The sequence below is a fragment of the Drosophila navojoa genome, chromosome 2 (genome assembly GCF_054131105.1).
Source record: "Drosophila navojoa isolate 15081-1374.11 chromosome 2, UAZ_NAV_1.0, whole genome shotgun sequence".
In the NCBI taxonomy this organism is placed as follows: Eukaryota; Metazoa; Arthropoda; class Insecta; order Diptera; family Drosophilidae; genus Drosophila; species Drosophila navojoa.
Genome location: NC_142890.1, coordinates 12567646 through 12582453, shown reverse-complemented (window position 1 = coordinate 12582453; position 14808 = coordinate 12567646). Strand labels below are relative to the sequence as shown.

At 43.9% G+C, this 14808-nt stretch overlaps 2 protein-coding genes across 6 annotated transcripts in view; both read right to left on the bottom strand.

The window, feature by feature from the left end:
• Nucleotides 1–992, bottom strand: LOC115564578 (uncharacterized). The gene is made up of 2 exons (XM_089256694.1): nt 979–992; nt 1–922 (listed from the first exon to the last, which is right to left on the bottom strand). Exons 1-2 carry the CDS (start codon nt 990–992, stop codon nt 310–312), a joined length of 627 nt encoding a protein of 208 aa, XP_089112820.1. The 3' UTR covers nt 1–309.
• The window catches only part of Alh (coiled coil domain containing protein Alhambra), a 30064-nt gene continuing 16246 nt past the window's right edge, over nt 991–14808 (bottom strand). The window contains exons 7-14 of one of the 5 annotated variants that reach the window (XM_089262352.1): nt 6762–7203; nt 6398–6692; nt 4113–6003; nt 3859–4045; nt 3609–3773; nt 2286–2604; nt 1695–2229; nt 991–1224 (exon numbers count right to left, since the gene is read on the bottom strand). In XM_089262352.1, the coding sequence (XP_089118478.1) occupies nt 1183–1224; nt 1695–2229; nt 2286–2604; nt 3609–3773; nt 3859–4045; nt 4113–6003; nt 6398–6692; nt 6762–7203 (3876 nt within the window). In that variant the 3' untranslated portion in view covers nt 991–1182. The remainder of the gene's footprint in view (nt 1225–1694; nt 2230–2285; nt 2605–3608; nt 3774–3858; nt 4046–4112; nt 6004–6397; nt 6693–6761; nt 7204–14808) is intronic. The other 4 variants (XM_089262357.1, XM_089262367.1, XM_089262362.1 and 1 more) reach the window with 4 other exon arrangements.

Genomic DNA, 14808 nt, shown 5'->3' with positions numbered 1-14808 from the left:
TTTAAATTCTAGCACATTTGCTGTGATTTATTAACGTGTAATTAAGTAATTGTTTATGTACATATGCTTACGCCTGCTAATGCTAATTACGAATTGCGCCATTAGTTGTACAAATGTATGTAATAAATAAACAACTTAGTTATATATATATATATATTCGAGTTCTATGTGTTACATTCTGTACGATTGGCTAAAGAAAAAAATAATATACATATTTAGTTGGGGGGCTTAGGAACGCGGTTTTCTGCGGGTGGCTTTGTGAAGAATTAGGCTACAAATAATAGGGCTAATTGTTAATTCTGTTGCGTTTTACTTATTCAATAACGAGTCAATTGAAAAGTCTTTGAATTTGGCGTTGGAATCATCGATAAATAGCTGCGTTTGCTGTTCTGGTTGCTGTTGCTGCAACATTGTTGTTGGCAGCATTTTCATTAATTTGTTACGCGGCTTGCGTAAAAATTTGGTATTGATTTGAAATTTTTGCGGTTTTGTGTTGATCAAAAGAGCTTGTGGCGTTGTTATTGTTGATGTGGTTATTGTTGGCGCTGTTGTCGTTGCTTGAATGGCGTTTATTGTTGCTGCTGTTATAGTTGATGTTACTGTTGCTGTTGTGGTGGCAGCAGATGTTGTTGCGCGATGAGCTTGTCGCCATCTACGCAGCTCAGAACTCGATGTTGCGCTCAATTTATCTGAGACTGTAGCGGCAACTGCAACAGTTGCTGTTGGGGGCCTCACCGTCGCGGCATTGGCACCAAAACATTTCAGAAAGTTCTGCACATGTATTAGGCTATCCGTCTCATCTTTGTGCCTTCTCTGTCGCTGTTTGTCCTCGTTCTCATCCTCCGCTTCGTAGTCCACAGAGGAATGCTGCTGTGAGGACGATGAAAACGTGGAAGAGCTGCTGCTACTGCTGCTGAGCTGAAATCGAAATAATTTATTTAATTTTGTTTTCTCTAATGCAGCCGCACGCGCACTTACATCGTCTTCTTCATTCTGGTGTTGCTGCTGGAAGCTAACGGTCGTTTGCTTCAGTTTTGTGTATGTGTGGATTTTGGGTTTGTCGGTGATCAGTGGCTTTGCTTTGTTGCTGGTGTTATCAGTCGGCCGTATGCGTCTGGTCAGCGTCGGCTTCTTCTTCAATGGATGCGGGACCTGGTGCTGCTCATGCTCACGATATGACTTTCAGCTAGATTTGGCGAGGTTATCGTCGCGCCTTTGTTGGGACTGTAAGAGAGATGACAACAGAAAATGTTAGTTAACATGCGAGTGCATCTCTAATGTTAACGCATAGAAATAACAGTAACAGTTTATATTATCTTTCAGCGCTGGCACACAAAAACAACGAACAATTTACCATATACAATTATTATTAATTTGTTGTGGCAGAGTATAATTTTTGGATGAGAGAGGCGCTTGCAGTTTGGGGGCAAAACAAATCACATGAATTTGGAATTGGTTGAAATATTGATTGAATGTAAACATACAGCATGATGGGTCGGCATAAAATCAAAATGATATAAACATGAAACAACAACAGATATTGGATAGATACATACATATATATAGATATACATATATGGTTGAATGTGCATATGTATGTGTCAACTGTAATTGTAAAATGCTCTAAAGGAACACTCTCACGCACACGCACACATACACACACACACACATGCACCCACACGCACACACACTACCTGGTGATGCGTGCTGTAGAGCGCATGTTGCGCTGCGTAGGAAGAGGTGGAGGAGCTACTCAAGTCATCAACGTGAACGCCGCCGGCACCCAACTGAACTTGAATGCTAGGAAAGTGGTGTGGGTGGTGCGAATGCGGATGCGCGTAGTGTGCCACACCATGTTGCAAGCTGCCTGTTGTTGTTGTTGTTGTTGTCAACGTAGCTGTTGCTGCTGTGGTTGTTATTGTTGTTATAGTGGTTGCAGCAATCGCTGTAGCTGACCCACCTCGTCCAATTGCCGCAGCGGGGCCCATACCGACGCCCAACATATGAGCGGCGACAGCGGCACTGCCGTGGTGCAAATGCGATGGCTGTTGTTGCTGCTGTTGTTGCGACTGTAAATACGTCGCATGTTGCTGCTGGTGTTGTTGTTGTTGTTGCTGCTGCTGTTGTTGATGTGTTGTGTGCATGCTGTTGCTGGCGCTGTTACTGCTACTGTTGTTGTTGCTGTTGCTCGCACTACTATTATATGATCCATGAGACGATGCGACGTGTCTAATGCAATGATTTAACAGTGACTTAGTTGCATTTGTAGTCATTTCATAACTCACCTCAAGCCCAAGCTCGTTGTGTTGCCCATAGCTAGGTTGGTAGCTGTTGGTGTCGCTGATGCGTTTGCATTGGTGTTAGAGGCTGCGGGATTGTTGTTTATATTGTTGCTGTTGCTGCTGCTGTTGTTGTTACTGGTGCTGCTGTTGCCACGAAAGTCCATGATGCTGCTAGCGCTGCTAGCCCGACTGCTAGCCATTGTTGGTATGGTTGTATTTATAGCGGTTGTGGCCAGCGAAACAGCTGCGGCAATTGTTGTGGCAGCATTGAGAGCGTTACTGCTGCTGTTGTTATTGCTGTTGCTGCTGCTGTTGTTGGAGGCTGACGTGAAAACGGCAAAAGTTGTACAAGTTTTCTCTTTTTACACACTTGTTAAATTGTAAAGTTCTTTGTGTGATTGATTGTGTGTGTAGCTCAGTTGCATGCATAAAAAAAAACCCCTGTACAGAATGCCCAATAAACTTCGCCATTTAACATGACTGATTACAGTCAAATATTCTGTTAGCATAAAGTTGAGATTAGATTCAAATGATAACGTGCTGTCCCTTAACAGAGACTGCGGCTGTTAGTTGTGCCCATGCCATTGTTAGGCTTTTACAGTTGGACAAGGTGAGAAAATGAAGATTTTGGTTAAATTTCGGAATAAAAAACCCAAATTAAATAAATATAATTTGCTGATAGATTTTTTTGTTTGGTTTAAAAACACATTTTATTCATTTTTAAAATAAATAAAATAAGGAAAAATCTTGCATTCGTATGTGCATAAAATTAACTTAATTTTAATAATATTTTGAGTAAAGTAAAATAGCTTGGTTTGTTACATGAATAAGAAATGTAAGTTAAACCTTATCTAAGCTTAAAATTTGCTTTTAAGTTCGTATGTAGAAAACTGATTGAGGGTGTATATCTATATAATTTGTACAAGTATTCAATCTTTTGAAAAACCTTTCGATTTGACTTCAATTTTAGCTGGATAAAATTTGTGTTTTGCTTTTTATTATATATATATATATTATGTTATGTACAGTGATCGCTTGTACCCAGTTAAACTTAAATTATTTTAATTAATGCGAAAATATATGCGAAATGTCATTTATAGCATTAGTATAAGGTCTGGCAACGCCAGGCATAACATAGACTGTTATTTTAGCTTTGTTTCCATTTTCAATATATGTACAGTACAATTAATTACAAAAACTTAAATTCATTTTGTAGGCGCCTCCATTAACCATGTATTTGTAGTTATGTGTGTGTGGGTGAGTGGGTGTGTGTATGTGTGTTGCGGGTGCCGACACCAAGTGCTATGAGTGGATGCCACTACTTACCATGCGTCTCGGCTTTGGCATTGTTGATTGCATTGTTGAGCGGTATCTGGAGTCGGGCATTGACCGCCAGCAGGTGATCACGTCGTGCTATTAGGCTGGTCACATGCTCCTCGAGCCGCAAATTCTCGCTCTGCAGCTGATGAAGGCAGTTAAGCAGTGAGGCAACTGTGTTTTAGGGAAAAGTGAGAGTTTTAGTGGATTCGCTAGCGGGATGCGTGTGTTTTATCTTTTGGGGATTAGCCATACTCACTGTCAAAATGCTGCGCCTGCTCCATCAGAAACTGGGAGCCTTGTTCCCACTGGCGTTCCAGCAGCTGTTCCAAGCTCTGCGGTATGGGCATGTTGCCATTGATGCCGCCGCCACCAAACATGGATTGCAACGGATTCGGCGCCGGCGTTGCACTGCCCGCAGCAGCAGCCGCGGCGTTGGAATTGCGCTGCGAAAGTAAATGCACAGAGATTAGTGGGATGACTCTTTATAACTAACTGAATTGTGGTAATTACCTGCTTGCCGGGAAACGGCACACCTGTAAATTGCGATGTCATGGAGTCGGGCGTGTAGATGGCATGATCCTGCACTTCCATGTGCAATTGTTCGGACAGCTTCTGGGCCACGCTGCTGTTGGGATTAACATGATTGCCCAGCATGTGGGTGGCTGTGTGCGTTATGATGGTGTTGCCAGCGCCAGAGCCGGAGCCGGAGCTGGGAGTGGTGCTGCTGCCGCTGACGCTCGTCACACTCGTGGCAGGCGTGGCGGGGGGCGTGGGCGTGCTGGCTGGCACGGTGGCAGCTCCGATGCCATTTTGCAGGATGCGCACATCCTTGAGATCTGGTTGAGTGGCGGTCACTGTTGCTGCTGCTGCTGCCGAGGCAGCAGCCGCTGTCAGTGTCGCATCCTTGGCCTTACGACCACGCTTACGCACATTGCTGCTGGCCGTGATTGGCGCTGCTATCGCCGTGTGCAATGCGGCGCCAATTTCCGAGCCGGGCGAACTGGGCGGCGAGTCCTTGATGGCACTAACCGGCAGCATGGGCACATCCAACTGGCTGCTGATCGTTTGTGCCTCGTAGCTGAACTTGAGGCCGCCGCTGCTGCTGCTGTTGTTGTTGCCGGTGTTGTTCATGTTGCTGCTGACGCCTAACAGACTGCTGCTGCTGCTGCCGATGGCATTGACGTTGCTGCTGTTGCTGGTTGCTGCTGAGATGCTGTTTGAGCTGCTGGCCGTGTTGAGATCGGGTGTCCTGTAGCATTTCGATGTTGATTTATTGTTGTTTGTGGTTGGTGTTGTAGTTGTTGTTGTTGTGGACGACGATGACGATGATGATGATGGTGTGGTTGTTGTTGTCGTCATGGAAGAAGCATTTGTATTTGTATTAATAAATTGCAAAATTTCTAAATCTTGGTGTTGCTTAAGCTGTTGTTGTTGTTGCTGTTGCTGCTGTTGTTGCTGTTGACTAAATTGACTACTGGCTGAGCTAAGATTAGTGGGTGAGGAGACGTTAGCGGGTGGTGCATTGCTTAAACTAACATGTTGCTGCTGTTGTTGTTGTTGCTGCTGCTGCTGTTGCTGATACAGCTGCGCTTGCTGCGCCCGCAACATTTTCTTATTCAACGGCTTGGCAGCACTGTTCCCAGCAACATTGTTGCTGTTGCTGTTGCCATTGCTGTTGGTAGCTCTGCTGTTATAACCGGCAACAGGTTGCTGGGCCTGCGTGGACATGTTGACGGGCGAGTCTAAGAGACTGATAACAGCATTGCTGCTGGCTGAGGACATTGAGGAAGTGGAGGAGCACGAGGAGGATGCTGAGCTGCCGGCATGATCTGTGCCAGCAGCATGGCTTTGGCTATTGTTGTTGCTGCTGCTGTTATTTTGGTTACGCGTATTGCGAGTTGTTGCCGGCGGCGAGTCAATGGAGGAGGAGGATAACGCCTGCAACATGACCACCGGCGATGAGTTTGCCGGTGCCAGAGCTTGTGGCGGTGGTGTGGGCGTGGCTCGATAGTGGGGCGAACTGTGGCGACTGCCGCTGCTACTGCGGCTCAGCTTATCGACTGTGCTTAGACCAGTTGCTGATGCACTCGAGGTTGTTGTTGATGTTGCTGCTGCTGCAGATGCCGATGTTGCTGCTGCTGCTGTGGCGGCAGCTGTTGCTTCGCTTTTGTTGAGCGCAGCAGCTCGCTTCTTGCCCGATCGTGACTGCGGTTTGGTGGGCGTGGTCAGCGATGAATTGGACGTGGAGGAGGATGCGCTGGTAAGCAGCGATTGTTGTTGTTGCTGTTGTTGATGCTGCGACGATTGTGATTGCTGTGGTTGCGTTGTTTGGTGGTGATTGTGGTGGGTTTGGTGAGCTGGGTGATGGTGGTGATGATTACCATTCTCACCAGAGCGCGATCTACGTGTTGTTGTGGTTAGTTGTAAATTTGTGGTGGGTTTATTATATTGCAATGCGGTGGATAAAGCAAAATGTCAGGTGAGAGCAATAGAGAGGGAGAGAGAAAGAGAGAGTAACATTTTTTTTTTTAGAGAGAGCACAGTATGTGAGTTAATATTGCCGAAATGAGTGCGTATGTGTGTGGTTGTGTGTGTGTATGGATATATAAAGATATATAAATGGAATTGCAGCATGTGATTGGCCTTCGCTAGAGCAAAAACTGAAAAAGTAATAATAAAAAGCAACGCAACAAAACAACAGAACACAACTGAAACTAATCGAAACAATTTGTTTATTGGCCTGTTAACTATGAGCCATGGTGAATTTGCTGTGGTGAGTTTGTTTCTCGAATTACCTGCTGCGTCGCGCCGGCGCCGACTCCTGCTCCTGCAGCTGCTGCACACGAGTCGTCTGCTTCTCAAAGCTGATCTTCAAGTTTCCGCTCTCCGTCGTGGTGGCCGTCAGGTTGACCGAGCTGGCGCTGCTGCTCACCAGCCCGCCCAGCGCTGGCGACGACTTTCCGCTCTGATGCTGTATAACAGAGCCAGAGCTGGTCGCACCGCCAGCCGCAGTTGCCGCTGTCGCTGTGCCCGTTGCAAATGCGCTGCCGACGGTCAGCGGTGACTGTGCCGCCTGAGCTGGGTGCATTTCTGTGTGGGATTGAAGGAAATGATAAATGCATGCTATTTATTTCAATTTGGGCGTGCTGTTGAACTCACCACTGCTGCTGTTGCTGTTGGGCAGATTGATGCCAGGTACATTGGCCGTGGACAACGGCACCGAAACATACAAGCTGGGTGCACCGCTGCTACTGTTGCTGGTGCCACCTGCTCCACTTGTGACAGTGCTGCTGCCGTCCTTGTTGCTGCTGCTGCTGTTGCCATGCTTGCTGTTGCTGCTGCCGGTGCTGCCGGTGCTGCTGCTGCTACTGCTAATTGTTTTGCTTGCCTCTGATTTCGCATAGCCACCAATGGCTGCACCACCCACCAAGCTGCTTGCACTGCTCGTCGAGATGGTGGAGGCAATTGAAGTGCTCGCAGTGGTTGCTATCGTCGTGCCACTTGGTGCTATCGCTGCGCTTGGTACTGTGGTAGCTAACGTGGCATTCACCTCAGCGGTGGCGGATGTTTGATGCGTGGGTGGACTCAATTCAGTGCGTTGCTGCAATCGATTAAGAATGGAAATTACAGATTAGTTCAGTTTAGTTTAAATAGGAAAATCTATTTCTACAGAAAATCTCAAGGGTCACGGGTTAGGCTTAAGGAACTACATAAGATTTGGCTTAGCGAATGCTCGAGTTGATTTCCAGAATTTGCGTTCATCAGATGAAATCTGGCGATAGCAACCAACTCTTAGTTTTTTCTCTCCTTTTCTTTCATATACTACAGCCATTAAGAATCGTGTCGACACTTCCGGCCGCAAATTGCGGCATGTAAACACACATGTTTACAGACATAAAGCATAAGAAAAACAAACTGAATCAAAACACAAGATTAACATTAACATTGGACAGTAACAGCCGGCTGTTAACATACAGCAACAACAATCAAAGCAAAGCACGGTTGCTTTTTACCGAGAAGGGGCTACGGCGGCGCCGCATGTGTTCCATATAGATTATAAAAGCTGCCAGTCAACAGACACATTTACACACACACAAACACATACATACGTATGTATGTATGTAATGCAGCTCAAAGCTTATCGGCTGCGTCGACGTCGCTGTCAATGGTAAAAGCAGCAGCAACATGTAATAATGTGACTCAGAGTCAGAAAAATGCAGCAGCCGCTGTCAAAACTCGGCGAGGGCAAGAAGTGCTGCAACAATGGACGAGTTTTTTTTTGTTATTATGTGGTTTCCCCATATGCTGCCAGATGCAGCGGTACACATCTGTGTGAGCGTGTATGTGTGAGTGTTTAGAACGAGCAGCCAATGCTGCTTGTGCAGCCAATGCACGAAACAATAAAGAGCAATACAACAGACGTTGGGAACAGCCGTTCCCATTCTCTCACGATATCGTGCTCTTTTCCAAAAAAAACTGTTCCCTTTTATTTGTTCCCACTCTCTCACTCTCCCGCTCTCTCGTTATAAGTGCGTGAGCGCGTTGTTGTTTATTTGGGTGGTGGGGGTTCAGTAGCTGTCATTGATGTTGTTGTTGTAATGGTATTGTAGTCACGTAGACAGAAACTATGCACAGCGTTGCCACCTGGTCGCAATAGGAACAACTCCAATCAGAAGTCACAAATCATTTAACGCCCTGCCACCTACCTACCTGTCCAGCTGCCAGTCAATCTAGCCTGCCTGTTGCTGAATGCAATAAAAAGTGTCGAATTTCTGCTAAACACATTCACGCCTCATTAGATTTGGGTCAAGAAAACGCTAAGAAAAAATACAAACAACATGCAGAGGCTGTAAAAAATCGGTTCTATGAATTCAGTACGGAGCAGCTGTTGGCCAAAAATGTCCGCCATTACTGAAAGTGATTATCCTGTTGCTGCAGCAGCAGCAGCAGCAGCAGAAGCTAATGTTCCATCAACCCCTTTCTGGATGGCGTGCTTTGCATTTGCATTTGCAAATGGGTCTCACTGTACTTCCGTACATAATTCAATTGTTGTACAACTTTTTTTTCGTAGACCCTGGCAAGCTACTGCGAATTCAATAAAAGCGACAGCCGGAAACCAAATACCAACTATAAATATTATATTGGCGTATGTTTGAGTAGCTTTCCGAGAGGGTTCGCTCTCTCGCACACATTCTCACACTCTCCGATCGGGCCACAGAAAAGGGTTGTCCTGCTGCACATTTCGCAAACCGAGCACATCGCGAAATTTCCTGAATTATTCAAATTGAAATAAATGGATAACCGAAAAGGTATGCCAAAGACAAACAAACAAACGCGATTGGAACAATACATGACCGAAGGAACGGCTCCTGTGTGTTAGATAGGACATTGAATTTGTCTTTACCAGGTAAAAACTGAACGAACGGAGGAGCTTAAGACCTAAGCCATAGCCAAATATTTAAATACTCTACTTTTGGCATTAGCTTTCAATTGATATAATATATGATCTTGGCAGTTTCATTTGATGAAATGCAGATCAATTGTAAATATTTTAATGAAAACCAAATACCAAATCGCATCTCAAATCAATTTAAGAAAATAATAAAAAGATATAAATGGTTCAAATGATTATAGAATTGATTTAAGTTTGATAACAATTCTTACAAGAATTCTATCAGATTAGTATTGTTCTCTATCTCTGTATCTCTCTCTGTTCCTATAATTATATTTGATAAATTTTCGAATAAATATGTATTTTGTATATAGCAAAAAGTCCCGCTTGCGAATCGAAATATCAATCGAGAGCAGAATACACAGAAACAGGACTGAAGACAAATGTCCCGCATACCTGAGACGGCTGAAACAGGGCGAAAGAAGTAGAAGTTTAAGGAGAAGCAAAAGAAGAAGACGACAGACATAGCTGGCAGCTGTAATAAGATCGAAGCCAGGATCAATCAGCTGCCAGGAAGCAACAGCCGCAACAAAAACAGAAAACTCGGGGTAGTAAAATACACAACACACACACACATACACAGTGAGACATAAAGAGCCCAGAAGGCAGCTGTCGTAAACTAGGCTGAGAGCCTGCAGAGACACAGGATACAGCCAGGCATTATCCTTGAGCGCGCCAAACGAAAAGGGATAAGGCGAACAGCTGTCTGTGCCGCTAGCTTCGAGCTGTTGCCCCGTCTCCTTTTAGTGCAGCACGTAATGCCACATGCCACATGCCACACAAAACTAATCAATAATCGGGGCAGCCTGCACTAGTTGCAACTCAGGCCAATTGGAGGCATTCCTCATTATAATTGCAAGTGCGACGCCAGCACCGCCTCCTTTCTTCTTCCTCCTCTGCTGCCTTGTGCGACGTGGCCCGGTGGCAGGTGCGACCGCTCTCAGGTTGCAGCTGCACGACTCGAAATAACTGCGTCTTCAATTATTGATGAAGTGCCAAAGTGTTTGTCATTGAATTGTACAAACTTTAAACTGGCACAAATGACCCGCATAACTTATGCAAATTGTCCTTTCCAAGAACTCCAATGCGCCCCCCCCCCCTTACACAGAGGATCGGTTTTCAAAGGGGTCTAAATGCATTCCAAATACAAACTTAGCCGAAAGAAAATGCTGATTTAAATATTGATGAAGTTTCAAGAAGTTTTCCTTGGGATCCTTTCGATTTGGGTGGAAAACATTTGATGACTTAAGACTTTTTTTTAGCTTTCCATTTATTTTTATTTTTATGAAGATTTCCAAACCAAAATGGAGTAAAAGCAGTTTCAAGTCATAGATAAAATATATTTAAAAGTTTTTCTGATTTAAATATTTCCAAGAAATATGTTAAGGATCTTATTGAAACAGCTTCCTTGACATATTTCTTGGGATCCTTTCAATTTTAAGGAAATGTATTTTTCTATTTAATGATTTTACTTTATGTTTACTTTTATGAAATAGCAAATTGTTTTAAATTAAATATTTGTAGAGTTCTAATGGGGTTTCCTACCATATTTCTTTGGGTATCCGCTGTAGGAAATAAACACTTTAGCTAGTTTTAAGAGGTATTGCTGATTGCTGTTGCTATTGCAATGTACTAAATAAGTATGACGCTTTTCTTAATGTTTCGTATTCTATTTGGGAAAAAACTTCGTCTGAAGGAAGTTAGCAATAAAGGTAAAAGTTATCTAATCGAATTAGCTTTTGCTTTGACTGGTTATAAACGAGCCCAAACAACATTTGTCAGCCTTGAGTTGAGTTTTTCAACAGCTGCCAGATGGATGACACATCTTGGATAAGGCGAACAAGTTCTCAAAATAGAATCAGCACTTAAAAGCGAAACGTTGCAGTGGCAGTTGCAACTTGCAACTGGCAACATGCTGGCGACAAGGGCGCCAATTTGTGGCATAAACTAGACACGGATTGGTTAGAATTTAGGTGTGGCTTCTTACCCCGGAGAGCAGGAAACGTATTTTTAAATTGTGCGGGTATGTGGTAGCAGCAGCGCCAACTCCGACAGCTGCTGCACTGATGCCGCCGCCGACGCCTCCACCGCTGCCGCTGCCGGCCCCTAAATAGGAGGGCGACGCTGAGGCAGAGCCGCCAACATATTCGATGGTAGCCGATGGCGTTGTCGAGGCGGACGAGGGCGATGAGGAGGCGGATGTCGAGTGCTGGCTATTGTTGTGATGAGAATGCTGCTGATGATGCGAGGACTCGCGATCTCTGTCCCGTTCCCGGTGCCGGCGATGCTCACGGTGCTCGCGATGCTTGTGTCGGTGCTCCTTGTCCTTTTCACGCTTTTCGCGCTTCTTTTTCTTGTTCTTGCGGTGCTCCTTGTAGTCGGCCATCTCGATATGATTGTTGTTATTGCTCTCCGCCGTAGCGGCCATATTCACGATAGTCGCCGTAAAGTCCAGCGTGCTGCTAACTGTTGTTGCTGCCACGGCCACGGCGGGCGCCACATCCATGGGCTGGGCGTCCAGTGTGTCCATCATCATCATTTTATATTTTTGTCTGTGATCTTTGGAGAGATCACAGTTTGGGCTGCTTTTTGTTATTCAGTTTCTTTTGACTTTGTATTCTTCGTTGTTTGGCTCCAAGCCAAGTTCACGTTCTCTGTGCCTTGCCTGCTCTTTTAGCGTCAATTTTGTTTTGTGCCCACTGCGATTAGCCGGATGGCAGGCATAGTCTTAGTGTCAATCTCAGTCTTGCTTTCGGCTCTCGCGCTCACAATCTCTCCTCTCTCTATCTTGCTGTTCTCTCTTATTGTTGTTTCAATTGTTGTTGATTCGTTTTCAATATTATTATTTTGAATGCTTTTTGGGCCTCTTATTTATATTCTTCTTTATTTTCAAATCACATTCACACGCATACACCTAAATCACGGCACGCATACGTGAGAACCAACTGGCAAAGTGTGCGTAGCCGTTGTTGTTGCTGCTGTTTCTGTTGTTGTTGTTGTTGGGGTGAATAACTTGCGTGGCGGCGACTGGGCTGGCTGGCTCTCCCTCTTTCCTTCTCACTGTTAGCGTAAAAGACGCTCTGCGCTCTCTCTCTCTCCCTCTCGCTCACTCGTGCACAGCACACACATACACAAACACATTCGACTCTTTGAATCGTTTTATTTTCTTCTTTTGGCTCCACATAAAACATACAAATTGAATTTCTTTTAGTTGGAAATTGGCTTCTTTTTTTTTTGAGAGCGTTTAAAACATGTGCTTGGCTGGCCACGTGAACGGATAATATTTAATCAGTTTTCATACAAAAAACACAACTTCTGACTGCTGACACTGAAGGCCATAAAATGGTGCACACTTTACGCGCGTTATGTTGGTGTTATTTGCAGTGCTTGCAGTAAAAACAACCAATTTCGACAAAAAAGAACAATTACAAATGCCTCTGGTTTGCAACAATGCACAAAAACGAATACACATGCACTTCTTATGCATACACAAAAAACGACAACTTAAAAGACGAAAACCAGAACAAGCGGCGGCCGCGACAGCGTTGTGAATTGCTGGCCGTGCGGAGTTATACTAAACTCTGCTCTCCGACGATGGTTTTTGTTGCTGCAGTAGCACACGCAAACAAGACCCAGTGGGAAAACTACCTCTGAGCATATGTACCTTTTTCTGTACACTGCGGTGGTCGTTTTTGAATGCTGCACATGTGCACATGTATTTGTGACTACTTTTATGTCATTCTTTCTTACAGTTTTCATAGATTTAAACATGATTTGAATTTATTTATAAATTATTTATATTTATATAATATTCAAATTTATATAATAATATAATTTTATATTATTTATATATATATTGGTTTAAATTATTAATAAAATTATCATCACGATTTTTTTTAGAGCATCAGCTGTCTGTCTATATTATAACTTGCCTGCATGAATGAACTAAAGAATGAGAATCTTATCTATATTACTATCTACATTCATTCATTTGATAAGTGCCAAATGGCAGTGCATCTCATTGCCTAGTTTCCTCCTGGGTACGCGAGCATTATGTGAGAGAGGACAGCGCCGTTCCCAGTTGCTGTTGTTGTTGTTGTTGTTGTTATCTGCAGCCGGTTTTCAGTGAGGGATTATTGACGTATGTATGTATGTATATATTGCATGTTATGTCTGCACGTAGACCAGACACACACCAACACCAATACAAACGACAACATCGTGTACAAAAACAAAATGAAGCGCATAAGAACTCCAACTCTGCGACAGCATAAAAATAAACACACATACATACATACAAATCAGAGAGCAAGCTAAAGTTAACTGGAAAAACGTCACCCAGTGAGCAGCGTGAAGAACACAACGATTAAGACTTAGTTAGTAAGTGATGCGATGGCTTAGTTGTTAAATATAATAGCCTATAGAATGAATTCTGAAGAAATTTAGAGTCATCTATCGTGAATCAAATGATTCACTATTGTAGCTTACTATAATTCCCAATCATGGAAATTTTTGTTTATGAATATTTATAAATTAGTTTTAATAGGTAATATTGTAAAAACATATTTTCAATAGAGATCTACAGGTACTTCAAATACGTATACAAATCTATGTAAATAAACGAAGATTTATTTGAAATTCAATTATGTCGTCGGGGGAAATGTTGATTGGGCAATAGCTCATGAAGCAGAACGCATAAAAGTGAATCTTTCAGAGGCGCTCGACACACACAGATACAAACGCACACATCAACATAAATGCAAGCTCTAACACACAGCAAATGTCGTAATGTTGTTGATGTTGTAATAAAGACGGCAACAACAACAGTGACGACACTGTTATCAACGTGCAGACAGCTTCAAAATAACCAGGAAGTGAAAACAGCGAAAAGCTTAGCAAAACAAAATGAGAAACGAGATGATAACGAATAATACAAAAAGCTCGGTAATTATTTGGTCGTTTAATTGTGCTTAATATTTATAAATGTTTTATCTGCTAAACTGTTCCCAGCCATTCACAACTTTTGGGAACAGTTTTAGATGCGCGTGAGCGCAAATAGACGAGAGAGAGAGCGAGAGTGAGAGAGAGCCCATTGCAACATACTAACAAACGAGAGCAGCAACAACAACAATGAATGTATCGGCTGCACGTTCTCTTTCGTTCGCTCTCGCATCTGCGTATGTGTTTTCGTGTGCTTTATGCAATGCTGTCAACGGGGGCGGGTGCTGCATGCAGGTTAATTCTGTTGTTGTTGCTGCTGTTACTGCTGCCGCCGCTGTTGCCTGAGCCAGACAGACAGCGCCGTGAACGATTGAAGAAGACAAAAACAGGAAAATGAAAAATAATTGAATTGTAAGACGATGTTTACAGGAGAACGAGGTGGTGCTGGCAGTCCGAGACCCACAAACCTGCGACCACCAGACACTGGCAATTGGCAATAAATAAAAGAAGAAGATGATTATTTGCAGCTGGAGTCGAAAGAGCGAGAGGTAGTACAATTTGTGATGCAAATAAATGGAAATACAAAGCCCGAAAAATCATGGGGTAGAAAAGAGACGTGAGGAAAAAAATGTTAAGTGGCATTTACCTGACGGCGAAGAGCAATACGGGGAGTTGTTGCAGCTTGACTGAGCGTGCCTGTTTTACAAAACAAACAACGCAAAGCGACTGGAAAATGGGAACGGCTCACAAACATTGCCGTTGCATAGCCAACGGTGTGCCGTGCTTCTTGGCCGCACTCCCCGCTCACCGGCT